The sequence below is a fragment of the Melanostigma gelatinosum genome (assembly GCF_949748355.1).
Source record: "Melanostigma gelatinosum genome assembly, chromosome: 12".
Classification (NCBI taxonomy): domain Eukaryota; kingdom Metazoa; phylum Chordata; class Actinopteri; order Perciformes; family Zoarcidae; genus Melanostigma; species Melanostigma gelatinosum.
The window spans coordinates 21,869,157-21,888,867 of record NC_136645.1 but is presented as its reverse complement, the minus strand read 5'-3'; the positions used below and the strand labels follow the sequence as shown (position 1 = coordinate 21,888,867).

The window sequence follows — 19,711 nt, the reverse complement described above, 5'->3', positions numbered from 1 at the left end:
TTACAATGACCAAGTGGGTAAAGGCAAAAAACAGAGAGCTGCATGGATGACCTATTTCTGTAGGCCAAACAGGAAGTTAGCATCAGATGGGATTTTTCTATTAGAATTTGGATTATAGCAGAAAAAAAGCTCTGCGGCAAACAAACGTTTATGATACTTCAGAAAGATCATCTTCACAAATGAATACCACTTTTAAGATTTTTGAAAGTGTAAATGCCGTCTTAAAAAGTAAAAAGCCAACGGCTGTGATCGAACCACACGACGGTCACATGACTTCACGTCACCACGACTACCGTAAGCTAAAGGCGGACGAGTCTGCATTATGACGTTTTAAACATCTCTTCGGCTTGTGTTAACCACGGATCTTATTTCAGGCATAACTCAGACTTGAGACGAGGGAATCAGAAGTGCAAAAATGCTGACTCATGTCCAGGTTCTAGGACTCATTCCTGCAGCACTCTATAGAACAGCTTGAATATGTGTAAGTTCAGAAAACAAACAACAGGAAAAGACACTTATGCCATATCATAATATTGACCAGGCCTAACATGCACCACACACTGCTATGGATGGAAAAAATTATCAACAAATTATTATTTTTGCTTTACTGTCTGCTGATTTTCAGGAACGCTGTAACCAGCAAATCTTTTGGCAGCAGTTTGGCAGCCACCTGTTGCCAACTGATTCTAGTATGACTACGAGCTACGACTCTACTGAAACCCTTCTGCACCCCTAAACTCTTCACTGCTTCTAAGTAAGAAAAGGCTCTTAAAAGAAACAAAACTACAGCAGAGCAAATTCAAAATACTTGGATGTTGAGTTTGTCAGCTTATCGCCATGTTGTTGATATCCTAAAAATGCATTGATTACTCATATCAACGCCACGTTAAAAAGGGACAATGAAGGCGAGAGGTGATAAGCAGTGAGCTGTGTGTGTGTGTGTGTGTGTGTGTGTGCGTGTGCGTGTGGTACCTTGGACAGTACGGGCAGGTAGAGCTGTCTGCGTGGTGGAACGTCAAAGTGCTGGTTTCCGGAGAGCAGCGGGGACGTGGACGTAGAGAAGGGACTCTCTCTGTAGAGCTCAGCAGCCAAGTGGTTCCAATACTCCAGACAAATTTTGAAGATCTCCGTCTCCTCCACCTCGGACACCAGCAGCATGTAGTGGAGGGCCTGGGGGGGGGGGGGGGGGGGGGGAGCAAGGGAGCAATGTGACAATTATCTAAACCGGACTCCCTTTTTGTTGGATGGACACATCTGTCACACCCCTGACTGACAGCATCCTCTCGTACCTCCATTAAGGTTTCTCTGAGGTTGAGCCGCTTCTCAATGAGCTGCCCATGCTCTTTGAGGAAAGTGCAGAGGAACAGACTGAGGTTCTGGATGAAGTTCTGCTCGTCGTCTTTCCCGTTGGCGTAGGCCAGCCGGATGTTGGTGTTCAGGGGCAGCATCTGCGCAGACGTGGAGAACACGGAGATCTCGGTTAGTATCTGTACGACGACGACGAACGGGAATCTGGGAATGTGAGCTCAACCCACCTGTTTGAGCTGACACATGGTCAGGGTGAAGAGCGTGACGAACTGCTCCTCGTACTGGCTGACGCTCACACCGGCGATCTCGGTGAGGCACTTCAGTGTCACGTTGCGAAACATGGGCACGTTCAAGAACTGCAAACAGTGGAAGCGGATGTTTAGTTGACGACTCGACAGACACCTAAAAGAATCAATATCAGTTTAAGCGTATGCTTACTGTAGTACACTGACTATAGAGAAGCACCTCACCAATCCCCACTTCAAAACACATGAACTATCGTTTAAGATTTGTGTGTAACTAGCAATAATTTGGAGTTTTTTACGCTTGCTTAACAATTCGATGGTTCAGAATCCGAACAATTCCAAGTCAATGTTCTTACGCGACGCCGCGTGCATCCGTGTACACACCTTATACACCAATGTGCTGATCAGTTTGGTTTCAAAGATGTACCCCAGAGGAATCCAGTTGAGAAAACGTAGGAGGGTCTCCAGAGTGGCGTGGACCAGTGGGGCATTCTGGGAGTTTTCCTACGGTGCGACCAATGAGACGACAAACATGCTGAAGGACAAACCCTGTTGTGTGTGTGTGACCAGCGATAAATGATTGCACAACAATGCCAAAAAAGGAAGAGATGAGGAGTCGCATACCATGACGAACTGGCAAAGCTGGAAAATCTGGGAGAATTCATTGCACATGCTGAAAGAAAGAAATAAGACACATTATGGAACGTACTGGATGGCACTTTTTTTTTTACACTGACAAAAATGTGCCAATCCTCTGTATCAAAGCACGACAGAATGTCTTCTTGACCGACGCATCAACAGTTGCACCCGTCAGGCAAACAACAGTATGTAAAGCCAGTCAAAGCTAGTGGTAGAGCTACTTAGGCGCAACACCGTTTCAGCTATACAGGCGAGTTGCTCAGCTCAACAGCTACAAACAGCTGTTGTATACGATATCAAACTGAATATCTTCGGGTTTTTGGACAAAACAAGATATAAATTTGGATTTTAAGAAACCCTTTTTACTATTTTCCGACACTTTACAATTAATCAAACAATTAATCTGGATAATAATCGTCTGCATTAGGTCATATCCCAGTTGCTTACGCTGTGCGGCCAGGCAGAACAAGTGAATCATTCATACTGTCGGAGCATAATAGAGAGCACAACTGCTTGCAATTCAGGCAACAGGGAAATTGCAAATAGATTGCATAATACTTGTAAAAATACTGATTGAAGTGTCAAATGTAGTGGAAATAAAAGAGGCAATAAGTGTCAATAAGAGGCAAAGATCTAGTGCACAGCAAAGGCCGTTTGTCTGCAAGTCTGTTACAGATCACAGCTTTACAGCATTGGATTAATTGCCAGCTGCAATATTTTCAAATGCCAACACCCTGAGATTATATTTCACGATGTTCTGAAAGTATTGGACTCCTAAATCTGGTAAAAAACAAAACATGAATTATCATATTTTGGTGGTACACTCAATTGATTTCACTGTTCCTTCCTCAACCCTTTCTACCATGAACACGATGGGGCTTCCGGAGGCACGTGAAGACGCAGCATGCTGACCTGTCCTTTAGGTGCTTGGCCTTGACCTGGGTCATCTGGCCGCTGGAGAAATCGAAGACCTCCTCGCTGAGCAGCTTGAGAATGATCATGTTGTTCTGACAAAGGCTCTCGCTGGTGCGACTTGCCCCGACAATGTCGCTGATGAAGGTGGGCCAGTGCTTGGGCCACTCCTGCTTCAGGATCTACGGACACAGGACACAGACACGGGTTACCGTTACACTGATCAGCTGGGCGATCGAGAGAATATCACCTTTGACCAAATACTACGTTATAAACAACCACCAGCAATGTGGAGGCAATGACTAAGTGAGGAAAGGCAAATTATAGAGCTGAAGGGATGACGTGTTTTCATAGGCCAACCAGGAAGTTAGTGTCACACTGGTTCACTCGACACATAAGGAAATGGAATTTTTCCATTGCATTTCATATCATATCATTTCATTCATCATTATTCTCTTACACTCGTGTTAACCACAGACCTTATTCTCCAGGCGTCTAACAAAAAAACGTTAAAAAACCCTATTGGCTTCAAGACGAGGGAACTGGGAAGTGCAGAAATGCTGACTCATTAACGGGTTCAAGGACTCCTTCCTGCAGCTCTCTGTAGACCAGCTAGAACAGTCTGGCAAGGTCAGAAGATGACATCACTTTACCGTAATGCAGCCTTTAAAACCAGGAAATGACAACATTTGTGCCATATTACAATATCCCAAACATCTAGTCTCATATCATAATATCGATATATACTGTTCAGCCCTAGTTCAACGGTGACAGATTCCACTGCCACAAACATGTGATCTGAAAATGACATTACATTGCAGTCATTTAGCAGACGCTTTTATCCAAAGCGACTTACAATAAGTGTATTCAACATCGGTTTTCGAGAGAACAACTAGACAGCAGAAGTAATAAGTGCATCTCCTTTCCTCAAACAAGCATCTAAGAGCATAACCAGAGCCAACATACAGTGCAGAAACAAACGAATGCAATAAGTGCCACAAACTAATATGAATACAATAAGTGCAATAAGCTAGTATGAATACAATAGATGCTAAGTAAGTGCTAAGTGGAAGGCTCAGGGTAGGCCTTCTTGAAGAGGTGAGTTTTCAGCCTGCGCCGAAAGATGGGCAGCGACTCCGCTGTCCTGACGTCAGTGGGGAGTTCATTCCACCACTGAGGGGCCAGGACAGAAAACAGCCGTGACCGGCCACAGGGACCTCTGAGCGACGGGGCAACCAATCGCCCCGAGGCAGCAGAGCGAAGAGGTCGGGCGGGGGTGTAGGGCTTGACCATGGCCTGGAGATAGGAAGGAGCTGTTCCTTTCACTGCCCTGTGGGCTAGCACCAGAGTCTTAAACTGGGTGCGAGCTCTTACAGGGAGCCAGTGTAGAGAACGGAGAAGGCAAGTTGTGTGGGAGAACTTGGGGCGATTGAACACCAGGCGAGCTGCAGCTTTCTGGACAAGCTCCAGAGGTCTGATGGCCGACACCGGGGCTCCGGCGGCAAGTAGTGAGTTGCAGTAGTCCAGGCGGGAGATGACAAGAGCCTGGATGAGCACCTGTGCCGTCTCATCAGTGAGTAAAGGGCGAATCCGCCTGATGTTTTAGAGCAGGAATCTGCAGGAGCGAGTGACCAATGCAATGTTAGCTGAGAACGACAGTTGGTCGTCCAGGGTCACACCCAGGGTCCTCGCAGTCCGAGTCACCACGGTATCATCAATGGTGATGGACAGGTCTCTGTGCAGGCAACCCTTCCCCGGGAGGAACAGTAGCTCGGTTTTGTCCAGGTTGAGCTTGAGGTGGTGTGTCATCATCCACTTCGAGATGTCAGCCAAGCACGCAGCAATGCGCGCCTCCACTTGAGTGTCCCCGGGGGGAAATGACAAGAGCAATGGTAAGAGAAGTCATGCGAGCGAATAACAGAACCCAGAGATGTTGTGTCGAGCGAGAAGAGAAGGGGCCCCAGGACTGAGCCTTGTGGAACCCCCGTAGTCAGCATGCGTGGTTCCGACACGGCCCCCCTCCATGACACCTGGTAGGATCGCCCTGTCAGGTAGGATGCAAACAGGGAGAGTACAGAGCCTGAGACGCCCATCCCCTCGAGGGTGGAGAGGAGGATCTGGTGGTTCACCGTGTCAAACACCGCAGACAGGTCCAGGAGAATCAGGACAGAGGAGAGAGTTTGCTCTCGCTGCATGAAGCGACTCTGTCACCGCAAGGAGGGCTGTCTCTGTCGAGTGACCCACTTTGAACCCGGACTGGTGGGGGTCCAAGAGGTTGTTTTGGTGGAGATAGGAGGATAGTTGAGTAAACACAGCACATTCAAGTGTTTTGGAAAGGAAGGGTAGAAGAGAAACCGGTCTGAAGTTCTTGACATCAGAGGGGTCAAGTGATGTTTTTTTCAGAAGGGGGGTGACTCTAGCGGTCTTGAAAGCCGTGGGAAAGCATCCTGAAACGAGGGATGTGTTGATGAGGTGGGTGAGGAAAGGAAGGAGTTCAGTCGCAATAGACTGAAGAAGAGGGGAGGGGATCGGGTCAAGGGAGCACGTGGTGGGGAGGTTAGATGTAACAAGGTTGAGGACCTCATTAGGGGAGAGGGGAGCCAGATAGGGTAAGATGGGGCATGGAGAGGGGAGGGAGAGCTGAGGGGGAAGAGCTGGAGAGGGTGGACAGGGGGGCTGAGAGAAGGAAGATCTGATATCGTTTACCTTCTGGTCTAAGAAGTTGGCGAAATCGTCAGGGAGAAGGGAGGAAGTTGGAGGAGGGGGTGGGGGTTGGAGGAGTGAAGAGAAAGTTTCGAAGAGTTTTTTAGGATTGGAAGCAGAGGTTAGGATTTTGGAGCGAAAGAATGCAGCTTTAGCAGTAGAAAGAGTGGTGGAAAAAGTTGAAAGAAGAGCTTGGAAGTTAAGAAGGTCCCCCGGGAGTTTGAAAATGAGAAACAAAGGCGATGACTGCTGCTAAAAATTACGATCTGTCCTTTCAATCTCAAACCAGGCATGTGGCCCCTTTCTCTGTTTGACTTTGATCACGCAGTAAAGTGTGTTAATGAAAGTCCCATGAACCAAAGGATAACCCCCACATCACCACAAACACTACATACATGTGCACAAACATGCCAAACAGCCTCCCGAGGACCCGTGTGGAATCTGGAGCTCTACATTCCCCGAGGGGCAGAGCGACTCAAGTCTCACTGGCATCAATGAAAAGTCACTCGTGTGGCCGGCGAGCCAATCGAGGTCTCCCTCGAACGGATGTACAAACACACAACGAGGTGGAATCAAATTGTTAAACATTCAGGAGAAAAGATTCACTAATCAGTCAGTGTGGTCGGATTATTCAGGATCAAAACCGTTCTGATACACGTCTCCATGACTGTGGTCCACACTTCAGGGTTCCACACGTTCCTGCTCTTTTCTAGGACATTTCTAGTGATGATCTAGCTGCTATGACAGAAAGGAAACGCGCCATGCACTAAAAACATCCCGCTTTAAGAAAATCATCTCTTACATGCTAAGATATTGTGACAAATCAATCGTAGAATAATGTAAACAGCACTATATTGTGACGCTGCTGCTGCAAAAGTTAAACACGTCACGTCTTGGCTCATTTTACCGTAACAACGCAGCATTGCGTTTGAAGAGGCAATGCTAGCATGGCATAGAAAAAAGTACCAAAAAGAGAAAATGTTCCTGGACATAACTTTCAGGTGGCAGAGTTATACATTCGGAGGGAGCGCTGATAAATTAGGAGAATATTGAAATTATTTTGATAGGACATTTGACCCTTTTCTCTCATTTCCATGTGTTCTCAATGACTGGAAACTATTCTCCAGGTTCTCCAGGACACTTGGGAGGCCCGTAGTTTCTACAGCCCGGCGCTTACATGACTCAGCGCTTTCCTGGAGTAAGTATACAATCAACACCGCAAATACTGCTGCTCTGTCTCTCTTTAAGTTGATCCTCTTTTCAAGCGACAATTTATGAACCACCAGCTGTCTCGCCTCAGATATTCAAGAAAAATAAATATGTGATTTTTCATAAGGAACCATGAACTTAGCGGGCCTGGACAGTTTTAGAGTCAGATAGACTTATTAAGAGTGACATCTTCAGGTTAAAAAGTATCACTGCAAAACATAAGGCAGCAGAAAGATACCTAAACGCACTAATCTAGAGCGCTGTGTTTCACATGCAGATGTGCTAAACTGTCCAACATTTAGAGGTAGTGTGTGTGTGGTGAAAAGACAATTTGTTAATCACTGGATTGCTGACTGCAGCTACAGATATTAATCCACAATCCACACCAATGAACATTAACATAAAACTACTGGTTTATGTATTACCTCCAGTGTCAGAGGGCTTCATCTGTTTTCTATAATTTACTAAAAATCATTCTGACTAAAAACCGTGCCTCTCTAGTTGGACCTCAGATGTGGTTCTGTACATCAGCTCTGCATCAGCCCGTGCCTCAGCACTCGTCGTGGCTTTCGGTGGTCCTGGGCTAGAGCTGAGTTCCCTGCTCCGGTGGGCTCTGCTGCTGTCAGTGTGGATAACTTCATCGAAACAGTCCTTGGTGCCGCTCGTCGATTTGCTCACATGCAACACTGTGGGTCTGGGAAACGTTAACGGGAGCACACCAAGGTGGTTCTAACAGCTGGGGCTCCCATGATGGATTATATTAATGGTGATATAGGCGATACGGATTCTTTCTTTTTTGTAAATGCGGATGAATGTGATTTTGGTATCTTGTTTGCATTTTAGCAGCAAAAGAGGATCGAAGCTATAAAAACAGCTGAGGCTGAGGTTTGAAGGCTTACCTGAACAAGGATCATGTTCAACTTCCCGATGTACACCTTTTCTTTCTGAGAGTACAAACGGATACAGAAATGTCAGTCATACAGTTTGCATTAAAAATGTAATTTCATTGAACAAAACCCAGGGTTAGAGGTCACAAACAGTTACGGGTGGTGTCGCTAGAAAGTAGATCTATAATGTTACGCTTTGTCATTAGGGAGTAATAATAATATAATACAACATAATAGTCTATTACACTGCAGCAAATGATGTGCCGTTTAGGATAACAGACCATTTAGAGACAGCCTGGTCAACTTGGTTGGTTCAATAATAGATAACCTGGGACCGATTGGGTTTTATGTGTTGTGCTTACTCAGCATCATTGAATACCAAAAGCCAAGTGATGGTAGCAGTGAGAGACAGTCATTTCTAGTCCTTCCATTCATCAGAGCAGACCCTGATCCACAGCTGAGCTCTGGTTACAAGCAAACATGTTTGTCTCCACTAACCGCTTCGTTTGCAAAGTTTCCTTTTCCTTCAGTTTCACTTTTCCTTTTTCGACACGTCAACTCATATTTTAGCCTCTGTGCTCGTGTTCAGTAACAGTTCTGCTAATATTAGGTACTAAAGGGAACACACAGATTCAGCTATAACTTGAGTAAGGCGGGCAACTCCACACACAAACAACCTGTGTCGTGATCCTACAGTAGAGTGAGAGCCAACCAAAGTGACACACATTTGACTTTTTACTGGAGCTGACCCCCAGCAGTTTAGCGTGTGTGTTTAGTGCAGATAGCCAGGCGCTGCGGTCTCTGGAAGACTAAATTGCCGTCGGTGCAGGTGGAACACGGCCGTAACGGTTCCCCGGTTCACCATCTTTGGTCTGGACAACCCGGCGCCATGGTTACCAGCATTACTCACGGCTGCTGTGATGTCACAGACACAAAACAGAATGAGATCCACTCGGATTTGTTAATATGGCCGTAAATGTCAAATGCCAACAGAACGACCATAGCTGATGTGGCAAGTTAAGCTTTAGCACGCATCAGTGCAGATAAGTGTTACCTTGACAACAACAGGTTTGTCCTATTCTTCTTAAGTACTATCGAGGGTCACAGTACAGACATTTTCGATTTTTTGGGGGAGAAAACCTAAATATCAACCGAAGATTTAATCAGAATAATAGGTCATTCTATTTGATTTGTTAAGTAGAACCCATACGATTACCCCAAAAGTGATGTAATTTGAATTCACTCACCTCCACATTTGATGCATCGGATGAAGTCTTGATAATGAGACCGACAACATACTTTTTTATACCTGGCGAACACACAGAGATATCAGGAGGACACTGTGAGCATGCATAACAAGTGTTGCACATCTTGACATGAATCTGGACAATCTTACAAGTGTGCCCCCCCCCCCCACCACAATTCACATTCTTGGTAAACACAAAAGGATTTGGGCTGCAACTGCCTCTGAACTTCTACGGGGCAAACGTTTCCCCAGGTATCTTATAGACAGTCAAGATTGTCAACGTGAGCAGAGAATCTTCAAAAAAAAAAAACTGAAGTTTTCATCTCCCTCGCATTTCTTACTAGACTGCGTGTGTCAGTATTTCTAAAAAATGGTGTGCTGGGGTGTGGTGGGCGGAGCCGAGAACAAGGCAATACTCTGACACAAAGGGGGGGGGGGGGGGAGAAGACATACTTGCCGGTCGCCCCTGCACTGGGTTTGCCACTTGAACAAAATTCAGGCATCTACGGTCAGAAGTAGGGAAGTCTTAGGTCAATAGAAAAAAAGTGAATTTTGAGCAAAATTATAGAAGAATGGCGGGAGGCAGAATCAACTGATTTACACATGGCTATTCAATTAATTGCATAATCATTTCTTTTTGCTCCAAACCAAATTTTCACCCCACTCTGTTTTCAGTATTTTTTTAAGATATCTCGAGCAGTATTTTGTAACAAAGGACAATATGTTTTGTTGTGAAAACAGAGAACCGATAACTTAAAAGGCAACAATTAGAGGCAGGGGAGGTAATCTTCAAATTTGAAGGATTTTAACATTAAAATTCTCATCCTGACAGCAGTCAAAATCTCTGACAAATAGAAAAGACACGATACCACAGGTATCTGTGGCTGTCGCAGCACTGAAAGAAGCCCGTCCAATCATTTCATTGGGCCCGAAAATGATTGGACAGAATACCTTTTTGTTAATATACCGTATTCTGCCTGTGCTCTCATTGCTCGTCACCGGAGTCTTCTACAAACTGCTAGCTTGACGGCTGTAAGTGCTAGCAAGAGCCATCTTTCTTCGTTTACGTTCATGATGATCGTTTTGGGGGAGTGGCTTTGGAGGGAGGCCTTAAAGGGACGGGTTGTCGGTGTTCCCCAGACTTTCTTGACAGAGTTAGCAACTTTTGGAGCTAGTGCTGCTAGCTACTTCATTGAAAAAGAGTTGGCACCACTGGGCTGGGTTTTTTTCGGTTTCATCACTCTAGCGTACTCTAGCTAGAACCTAAAGATTACCAACCCTGCCTTTAAAGTCTGAACATTTCCAAAAGTAGAATTTATCTGGTAAACAACTTCCCGTTCATGATAATTATGAATGAAAATCTGGAATGTTTCCCAAGACATTAGAAGCCACTAGGTGTAAGATTAGAAAATTCCGAACAATGGAAACTCCTAGCAGTAGTTCCCATAAAGATGCTGTGTCAGAGATTAATCCATGACCGTTCACTCTCTCTCTTACAGGGACAATAAGATAAATGTGCCGATAAAAAAACAAAAACACAGGGAATGTCTTAACTTCCTACAAACAAAGACATATGCAATCAGAGTCATTTCAAAGATATAAAAATCATTTAACATATGAGAAGCAAGTAAGAGAGCACAGTAATATCTTAAACTACTTCTTTAAAGATGCCCCATCACATCTCACAACGCTTTAAAAACCAGTGCTACGTGTTGCTCTTTTCTTTTGTCGTTTCCTCTCTAAAGCAACCGCTACGGTGCAGAATCAAACCCGGCTCTCCGCTGCCAGAGCAGGCCAGTCGAGCAGAAAACAAACCGGCATGCTTAGCGGGGGAACACTCCCCGACTTGGCAACCGCACGTCACTGCAGCGCAAAAGGCACCGGCGCTGACGGGGTTAAAAGACATTTTGTGAATTGTACCACAGAAGTAGTTTTTTTACCTTCACACTGATTCCTGGGCAGAATCTTCCATCTTGTTTTGATAACCGTTTCCAGAATCTGAAGAGCATAGTACTGGAACATGCCAGGAGAGGAGAAGCATTAGGACGACGACATTATGACAAGACATTATTACTACTACATTATAACAGTATGAAGTGGACCAGCCTGTAATAACTTGCACTCTAAATTGAACTGGGCTGAACCACATCTTTCATGCAGATTTTCCCTCCTAGTTTTTTTTTTTTTTTTTTAATGTCTACAAGCAGCATTAAGCTGGAACACTGCAGAAGTCCTGCTGTTTCTCCCAGCATCACACCAGACAGCAAAAGACAGCAGAAAAAGGCAACAATGCTTTAACCAGCTTTGGCTCTGACTGCTCCGAGGGGAGACATGACGAGGTCTGTGTTACGGGCTCTGTTAGCGAGGATACAGACACTGTGTAGGGTTGGGAATCAACAATTGGTTTTTGACGTCGCACATTGAAGCGCACATTCCTTGTAGATTCGTTTTCAATGCGAATGCCCCGTTTCTAAAGATCGTTGCGACGAAAAGCTAAAATGATTGCAGAGCACTGCAATCCTCACTTGTAATATTATAAAGCGCAGTCTGGTAAGCCTTTAAACTCATGGAGGTATTCCTCAAACTAGACCTCCTGGATTGTATTTTATTGTCGCACTGTAACAACGCTCCCCCAACCCTCGAATCGCCATGCTTCTTTGTGTTTTTACACACACACACACACACACACACACTAGGGTTTTTGGTCTGAACACCGACTTAAAAATGTTCAACGTTTGTAGTAACGCTACCGTGGACAAACAATAAAACCAAGTATAAAACAGAGATAACATTATATAAATAAATGCGTTTTTTCCTAAAAAGCTTCTATTTTATTTTTTACAAAATACCTCGTCATTTATACTTGCTTTTTATTGTAGCTTAAATAAAAGGTGTTTTATAAATCCAACAAATAAAACCAGGATAATATTATGGAAATCTCATGTTCTCTTCCTAAAAATATTTTTTATAACTAAATACCCTGTTGTTTATGACAAATGATTTTTAATTGTAGCCTAAATAAAAAGGTGGGTTTTTTTTGCTTTCACTATTCGGTTACTTATATTTATCAGATGCCATAAACGAACAATTTAGAATTGACGAACAGAATCCAAACCAAGAAAATGTCATCGATACCCAACCCTAGACCACGCGAGTGAGTCAATCAACTAAAGTATAGATGATGGATAAAGTCTAAAGGCAAGCCTCAATCAGATCACTTTAACTGGTGTGTCATAAAGGAACAGCAAGACCAACCACAGGTTATGCCCTGTATTCATTTCTGCTTAATAGTGAAGCATGATGGGGGGAAAAAAACAAAAAAAACATTTTATTTACAAGTTAGTTTTTTTTTTTTACTTCAACTGACTGTTTCAACTGTAGGGATCATCATTTCCAGAGTTACAATGATTCCAAAATAAAAGCAAAGAATAAATGGCATGTAAAACAGGGTGTTATTAAAGCGGGAAATCTCATCACAGGCGCAGCGACTGTGCACCGGTGACCGTTGTTTCACCTTTAACTGCCACACTTAGCACAAAACCACCACAAAATGCAGGATGGGGCAAATTATCAGCAACGAACTGCACCGACTGCTTTGCGACTTTTTTTTTTTTTTTCCGCTGGGCGAATGCTCGTTAAGTCAAAAGGGTCTCGGCTGAACAGAGGGGTTGAAGAGGAAGCGGATGCACCGTAAAGAGGAGAGAAGGGTGCCATGATCCCTACAGGTGAAATTAAGCCGTCGACCGATGTGTGTGTGTGTGTCTCTCTGCTGACTGCAGCCTGCACCCTCCCTCTGTCCAATGAAACAGATGCAATAGATGAACAGAATTCAGTCAAAGGGAATTCAAAAAAGGGTAGACCTTGTGGAGGCCTGCCGTCAAAGCCTAGCTGTGTCATGACGCACAGGATGACACACCCCTTTTCTTCCTATTACAAGCCATAAACATAATGGAACATTGGGATTAATATCAAATAGTCACAGCTGGAATTCAGTGAAAAAAATGTTGTTTTTGCAAATATTGTAACTAGTACTGCAGTTGCTAAGAAAAGCCAAATGTTCAAATGTGCTTCGAAATGATGCACTTTTTTATTTTTTATAAATGCAGAATTGAAGAGGCGTTTACCGTTTGTTTCCTCTTTTCCTCTAATGCCCATTTTCTTGGCAAATCACAAATGTAAAACTAGGACTCAACTTAAGACATTAGTAATGAATGTCAGTGTTAAAAGCACTCTTACAGGCAAGCAAAAATGAAACAAAACAAAAAAGCAAATGTCAAGATGTGTACTTTGAGGAAGCCGTGGACGCATTGCACTTCACTTCACACTCGGTACATGGATTAATTTCCCATTATGGACATTACATTTATGGATTAGGCTTGATTGTTTTAAAAAGAATAGCCAAATTGTTTGAAAATACAATTGTGAATCCCTGAATGTGTCTGGAAAGTGAATCACTGGGTTCACTATTCACAGGCAGTTTGCTTAATCAGCTGGATCAGTGCACAGAAGGGGGATGAGTGTGCACTTATCTGTGGACATATTGTGAGGAACAACATGGATCTAACATCTTCAATTAACAGCTGAGGGGAGCCAGAGGTGTTGATGATCGATCTGATGCGGTTATTCATTTGAAAAATCAAGACGCATGCGCTGCGTTCTAAATCGCATACTTTTTACTTTCAGTACGCAACTGCAGCCGCCCTTACAAAGTGCGCACTGTTGCACGCAGTGTGCACTCAATTGGGACTTTGAACTTTGACCCTCTTGCTCATAAAACCATTGGGCAGAAGATTGGAAGAATAGCTGGTTTGCATACTGCAAAATGCGGCCGGATGCAGTTGGACATCCTGGTATTTTTTTTGGCATACTGCATTTGACATACCGGTACTATGTATTGGGATGGCCATTGCTGATCAGAGCTCATGCTGTTTGTACGGCAACACCCTTTACTCTTAAGGGTTAAGGGTGTCGCTGAGCTTGATGGCGTGCTGGAAGTAAGAGTTCACTCAAACTAAACGTTATTGCCTGCAGATATTTCTTAACTTTTCTACGTTTACCTGACGAACCAGATCTTAGGAGTTGCAGTAACAACCTGCACATACAGCTGACCCCTGGTCATGCAGATGTGCCCATACATCCAACTAGTTAGGGGACTGGGGCAGCTCATTTTCAACTTGACGTTAACATTTGTAAGCTACAGCCCTTTTAGTCTCATATAATCCATGTGCCATAAAGCATGCAAGTTATACAGAAGTATGCTTGAATGCACGCATGTATGTTTATTTTGCAACGTTTCTTGATTAATGATCAAAAATTTGCATTTTGCATTCCAAGATGTTGCAGCGAAATACAGACATGTCGTGTCAGGCATTACTACTGCACCATATTATACAATGATTGAGAAAGACAGGGCTCATTCCCATTCAAGCCCAACTGGGCAGAATGTTAAAAGGCTTATTTTGTACTGTTTTATATTATCACCAGGAGTTGATGGGCAATTGATCATCTGGAAGGTTCAGAACAGCATTCCTTTAATCAGAGGGACAGAGGTCCTGCATGGCTCAAGAGCTCGGGCACGGTGCCAACACAGCCAGGAATACTTATTCGACCTCTGCTGGGGCCATGTGCTCCTAACAATATGCACTCACAGCGCATAAAACTGCTTTGATTTTATATAATTTAAAGCATGCTGTCAGCAAACCACTGTGACCAAGTGTTTTCATGTTTTTGTTTGTATTTTTTTGAATTTAACGATTTTGTATTTGTGATAGAATACACTTCCTCAAAGCACAGGTAAGTGTCTGTCCACCAGTGTTTTCTGAACCGTGGCATGCTTACTTTGGTGTTCATGTTCTGGGAGAACTCGAGGATGGTGTCCACTCTCGTCCAGGCGTCCGGGTGCTCTTTTAAGTGTGTCAACACTTCCTGTGCCATCCTTTGCTGCAATACAAAATTTGAGCAACACTTTAGATGCAACACCGAGACAATTGCAAATGGGCAACAGCAATTTCTAGACATGTCTGCGCTGCGGTGAATAGAACAGCAGCGGAATAATTAACATAGTGTGTTTTAATGCAGGTGTGTGTTAAAGAGATTAAAAAGCCGCCGCATAATTATACATTTGAGACAAACCAACAGATTTTGTATTAGATGGATTATAAAGCAGTTGTAAATGCTTCACAACATACCTGTGGTCCCACCCCGTGATATAGACAGTTCACCACATTATCCAGCAGGTTGATATCCAGTTTCTGGTTGAAGTCCAGCAGCTGCTGTGCTGCATGGTCTGCTAACATTGTCATAATTGCTGGCATAGAGCTCTGCAACAAGGACAGTGGCGGGAGGGGTCATGAGTGCACAGAACACATTCAACAGGCAAAGTCATGTGAACAGTGTGTTTAGAAACAATTCCAAACAGCTGACTGATTACTAAACAAACATCCTCCAGACCCACCAGCGGGAGCCCTGTTAAGAAGTAAAGCGCATTGTGTCACAAGTCTGTCACTGCTCTAATAGTATGCAAAGCGAGACAAGTTCCTCAAAACTGCAATATGGAAATAAACTGTTACCATAAGAATGACAACAGCAGGGAAATGTTATTTCATTGGTGATGGGAGGGGTTTTAGGAGAGTGGTAACACACTATTTTGCCAAAAATGGGTTAATATTGATTTATAAAAGGACTGAGTGCACCATTCTTAAAAGTCAAAGAGATGTCCTCGATGGTTTAACAACAGATTGAAACTTCTAGATAAACCGGGAGTTGATGCGCAGTGCTTCAACTGTGCCTCTACTAATCAAGCACTCCTTTCTACGACAATAAGAAGGTTAACCGAGCCACGTGCCGGATATACTGGGCGACGTCACGTTGTTTACATCTGTAAGAGTTCACTCCTCCAAACACCAACCGCAACACAAGCAGCAGATCATGTGATCCAAAATAATAATAAATAAATAAATAACGCAGCAGCTCACTACAATGTTCACAATGACTAGCCCATAACGTAGCCAACGTAAACAACGTGCACGCGGCACTAGCACACTCCACACCAAGTGCTAGCATTTAAGCTGTATTTACAGCTAGCTGTTAGCAGTGTGTCGCACAAACAGTTCACATGTGGTCCTACAACCACTCCCACCGAGGATGCCAGAGACGGAGGTCGCCCATACATTCACGTTACTCGGTGACATTTAACAACACTGTTCAGGGGGGTTGGCAGTTCGTTTTGTGGCTACACTCCAGGAGGACTGGCAACGGTTTGTCCCATTAGCTCCGTTTTCAGACGCTTTTATTTAACAGTTACATTACGTAGAGGCTGAAGTTAACGTTGGCTACCACCAAGTGCCCTCACTTAGCAGCATCAACTTGACATCATAGACACGCGAGGATGCTGCTGTGGGAGAGGCACGGATTTAATTTTAATTGATTCATCTGTGGTGTCGCACGTAACGTTACGAGACCGCCTCGGTCAGTTGTGCTTATAGTTAAGTTGCAGCACTTTCTATGACAGTCAACGTTAGCTAATTCTCCTCAAGTGGTAACGTTGAACGCTAGCTAGCGGGCAGTCGGTGGCTATTGGCTGTCCCCACTGATGCTATTGCATTCTGAATTAGCATGTCTCTTCTAGGCGCATTATGACGGGCTACGTAAACTATAATACAGCACAACTTAATACCAAAACCAAAATGCATTTTATTCGTTGTACAGTTAAAGCCAAGAAACGTTAATCACGGCATGGGAGGTTTTCACTTCACCCCAGTTACCTACCTAAAGTCCGAGGCTCTGACTGAAAAGAGTGGCGTTTGCCAGAGAAGCTACAAGGTCTAGTGAGTACTTCAGTATCACTGTTGATTAGACAAGATTTCCTATTTCTGCAGCGTTGACTATCTCCAGCTCCAGCAGTGGGTGATGTCTGACTGGTAAGGACCACTGGTGTGGCTTCCAAAACTACTATCACGGCAAACCCAGCAATATGTTACTCCGAAACATTTTACGAAACAAAGTAAACCTTGATTCACTAATTAATTCGTTACTCTTAACAATTTTCCAGCGGGGCGGTGTAGAGGTTGTGTGCCTGCGCCTCCTATCCTCTCCCAAGCAACTAACTCGCAACCGGTTGAAACCGGTTCAGACTGGGAGATTCCATCTCGGTTTAGTTTTCAGCCGATGGCGCCGCGTAAAGTTTGGACTGGGTTGACGCCCACATCGCGCCGTGATTGGTCGCGGCTTCGGCCGAGACTTCATTGTCGGCGTTCCATTGCGTGACGGACCTGTCAGTTTATTTCAATTCGCTTAAGCGCCCACGCGACTACTCCGCCCGAAGAGAAAAAGAGGGCAGACTCCCATGCAGAATGGACTTCTAACATGACTCCGTTTATGAGAATAGGGAATAAATAAGCGGCCACTGTTTATCGCTACTACCGAGGGGTCAAGTTAAATATTACCTCCATTCATATAAACGCGCACTGCACGTGCGTTATTGCCATTTCATGATTTTTAGTCCACTTAAGACTCTGTGAAGGCTCTGCCACTTTTAAACGCAATATATGTCCCGAGAGGAAAGTGCCTGCCTCGTGCAGGTACACGGTTAGGTTGAACGATGTGACAAAACCCGCAAGTACCATTCATTTGCCTGTTGCTTGTAAGCTGGTAATTTTCCACCAGCCACGAGTGGGAGTGGTTACACGATCACGAAACGCACAGGGTTAGAACAGCGACCTGGATGAGACGTTTGTTTCCCCCGAATGGGCAACAATACGAAAGTGTAGCGGCGGACTCGATAAATAAACGTTGTCATTAAGCAGCAGAAGACAGAGAAATGTAGTGTTGAATGTCGCTGATTGAGAAGCAGACACGGCGTGCACCGCTGTCAATTGAGGACGCAAACATGACAGCGTTTCTTTTCTTTTTTTTTCCTCCTTTATGGTCACGTGGTCCAGCGCGCTACTTGATGGAAAAATACTGGATTTGGTGTGTAGTGGAGACAGTACACAAGCCTGTAAAGTCATTCAGGGGAGGCTTTTTTTTCTTTCCGAAGGGCGTTCGTCTTTACCCAGCAACACTATCTCCCTCTCGTGCCATTCATGTCTCTGCTAAACTCACAGAAACATGTACACATCATTTAATGCTGATAAAAGTAGCCTCGGTGCTGATTTGCAGTTTGTGCTAAGTCACCTCGTTTGTGAAAGTGCACGTTGGAATTGGGGAAAAAACAAATGTATTGTTGCCCTTTCGGTGCTTTAGATGTATCGGTTTGTGGAAGTGTGCGATCGCGACTAAACCCCCGTTATCAGATTTGTTGTGTGTCACAGTTGCACATGTATCACTGTGACAAAGTGCATCATCACGTCGTGCCCACAGTGCACATCCATAATATGCATTACATGACAAGTGGATGGCCATCATCACATTAGACAAACGTCCCCTACAATCTTAATTTGTATTTGTCGTATATCAAGAAAAAAAAGTTCAATGTCCGACCTGAAATGACGGTAATCTGTTATCTCACCTATCTATGCACTGTTGGGCCCGTCAAGTGTCCTTGGATCAGTCACTCCAGACACTTGGCCTAGATCCGAGCCCTTGTTATTAACAAACAGGATTTCAAAGCCTTATTATCTGTGTGTCTATTCGTGAACGCCATCCGGGTTTCGGACTCAGTCAGTGTCTGGATTTGAACTTCTAAGACATCTGAGATCAGACGTGCTCCTATAGGTGTGTGTGTGACGCTGTGTCCCGTGGTTATAAACTGTCGCGGTTTAATATTTACATGTGTTGTCCTCCTACAGCTTGTCCACACTTGTGATCTCGACTGTGATATCACATATGCAAACAAATAAACCTGTCTTCCATTATGTATTTTTATCCAATCCATTGTATCAATATGGAATTTAAAAATGAGTTTTTTTCATAAGGCCACGCCCCCCCCCAATATTCCCCAAAACCACCAGCTCTATTTTTAGAGAAGTAGTATTTTCTTTGTCAAAGTAGGCCTTGCGCCATGAAGTTCACATTAGATGTAATTAAAAATAAATGTTGCACTATGAGAACCTAACATGATTTCATTCAGAGATTCAGAGAGTCGAGGGTCCTCTCCGCCAACACGTCCGAGCTCCTCTGTGTTGGCGCGCGGCTGGAATCTGTCGTTCCACATGTGTGAGGTTTAGAGGTAAGCGAGCCGGAGTCAGGCGCAGGCTGGTTAAATCTCGTTCTGTCTGGTCAGGGCACGGTCGTCTCATTTACATATATTCTCATTGCGCCACACTAGGGGGCTGACCTCCCATGTGGCAATAGGGCTTAAACAACAAAACAAAAAAACGGTGTGGTGTGTTGTGCTGGATCATGCTGGTGTTGACCCCAGCATAAAAGGAGAAGTGAAAACTGTCAGAAAACTCTTTCATTCAGAGGATGGACAAGTGTGACAGCAACAAGTGAACACGTCAGTTGTGTTTGAGGTCTCCTGGACTGTTTAAATCCGCAGAAGGATTCCACGTGCTTGTCCTTGATGACGTAGATAGTGCAGGATATGATATGTGTTAACACAAGAGAATACTTCTCTGCCT

The 19,711-nt window shown here is 44.3% G+C and overlaps 1 protein-coding gene across 3 annotated transcripts in view; it reads right to left on the bottom strand.

Annotated features, from left to right (window-relative positions):
- The window catches only part of xpo1b (exportin 1 b), a 28,125-nt gene extending 10,890 nt beyond the window's left edge, over positions 1-17,235 (bottom strand). Inside the window, exons 1-12 of one of the 3 annotated variants that reach the window (XM_079279902.1) lie at positions 16,917-17,235; positions 15,338-15,469; positions 14,988-15,089; positions 11,090-11,162; positions 9,151-9,212; positions 7,916-7,960; positions 3,105-3,286; positions 2,178-2,226; positions 1,938-2,057; positions 1,536-1,664; positions 1,290-1,448; positions 973-1,170 (exon numbers count right to left, since the gene is read on the bottom strand). In XM_079279902.1, coding sequence (XP_079136028.1) covers positions 973-1,170; positions 1,290-1,448; positions 1,536-1,664; positions 1,938-2,057; positions 2,178-2,226; positions 3,105-3,286; positions 7,916-7,960; positions 9,151-9,212; positions 11,090-11,162; positions 14,988-15,089; positions 15,338-15,463 — 1,245 coding nt within the window. In that variant the 5' untranslated portion in view covers positions 15,464-15,469; positions 16,917-17,235. Of the gene's footprint in view, positions 1-972; positions 1,171-1,289; positions 1,449-1,535; positions 1,665-1,937; positions 2,058-2,177; positions 2,227-3,104; positions 3,287-7,915; positions 7,961-9,150; positions 9,213-9,602; positions 9,653-11,089; positions 11,163-14,987; positions 15,090-15,337; positions 15,470-15,718; positions 15,740-16,916 lie in introns of those variants that run through there. The other 2 variants (XM_079279901.1, XM_079279903.1) reach the window with 2 other exon arrangements.
- Between the last annotated feature and the right edge of the window lie 2,476 nt (positions 17,236-19,711).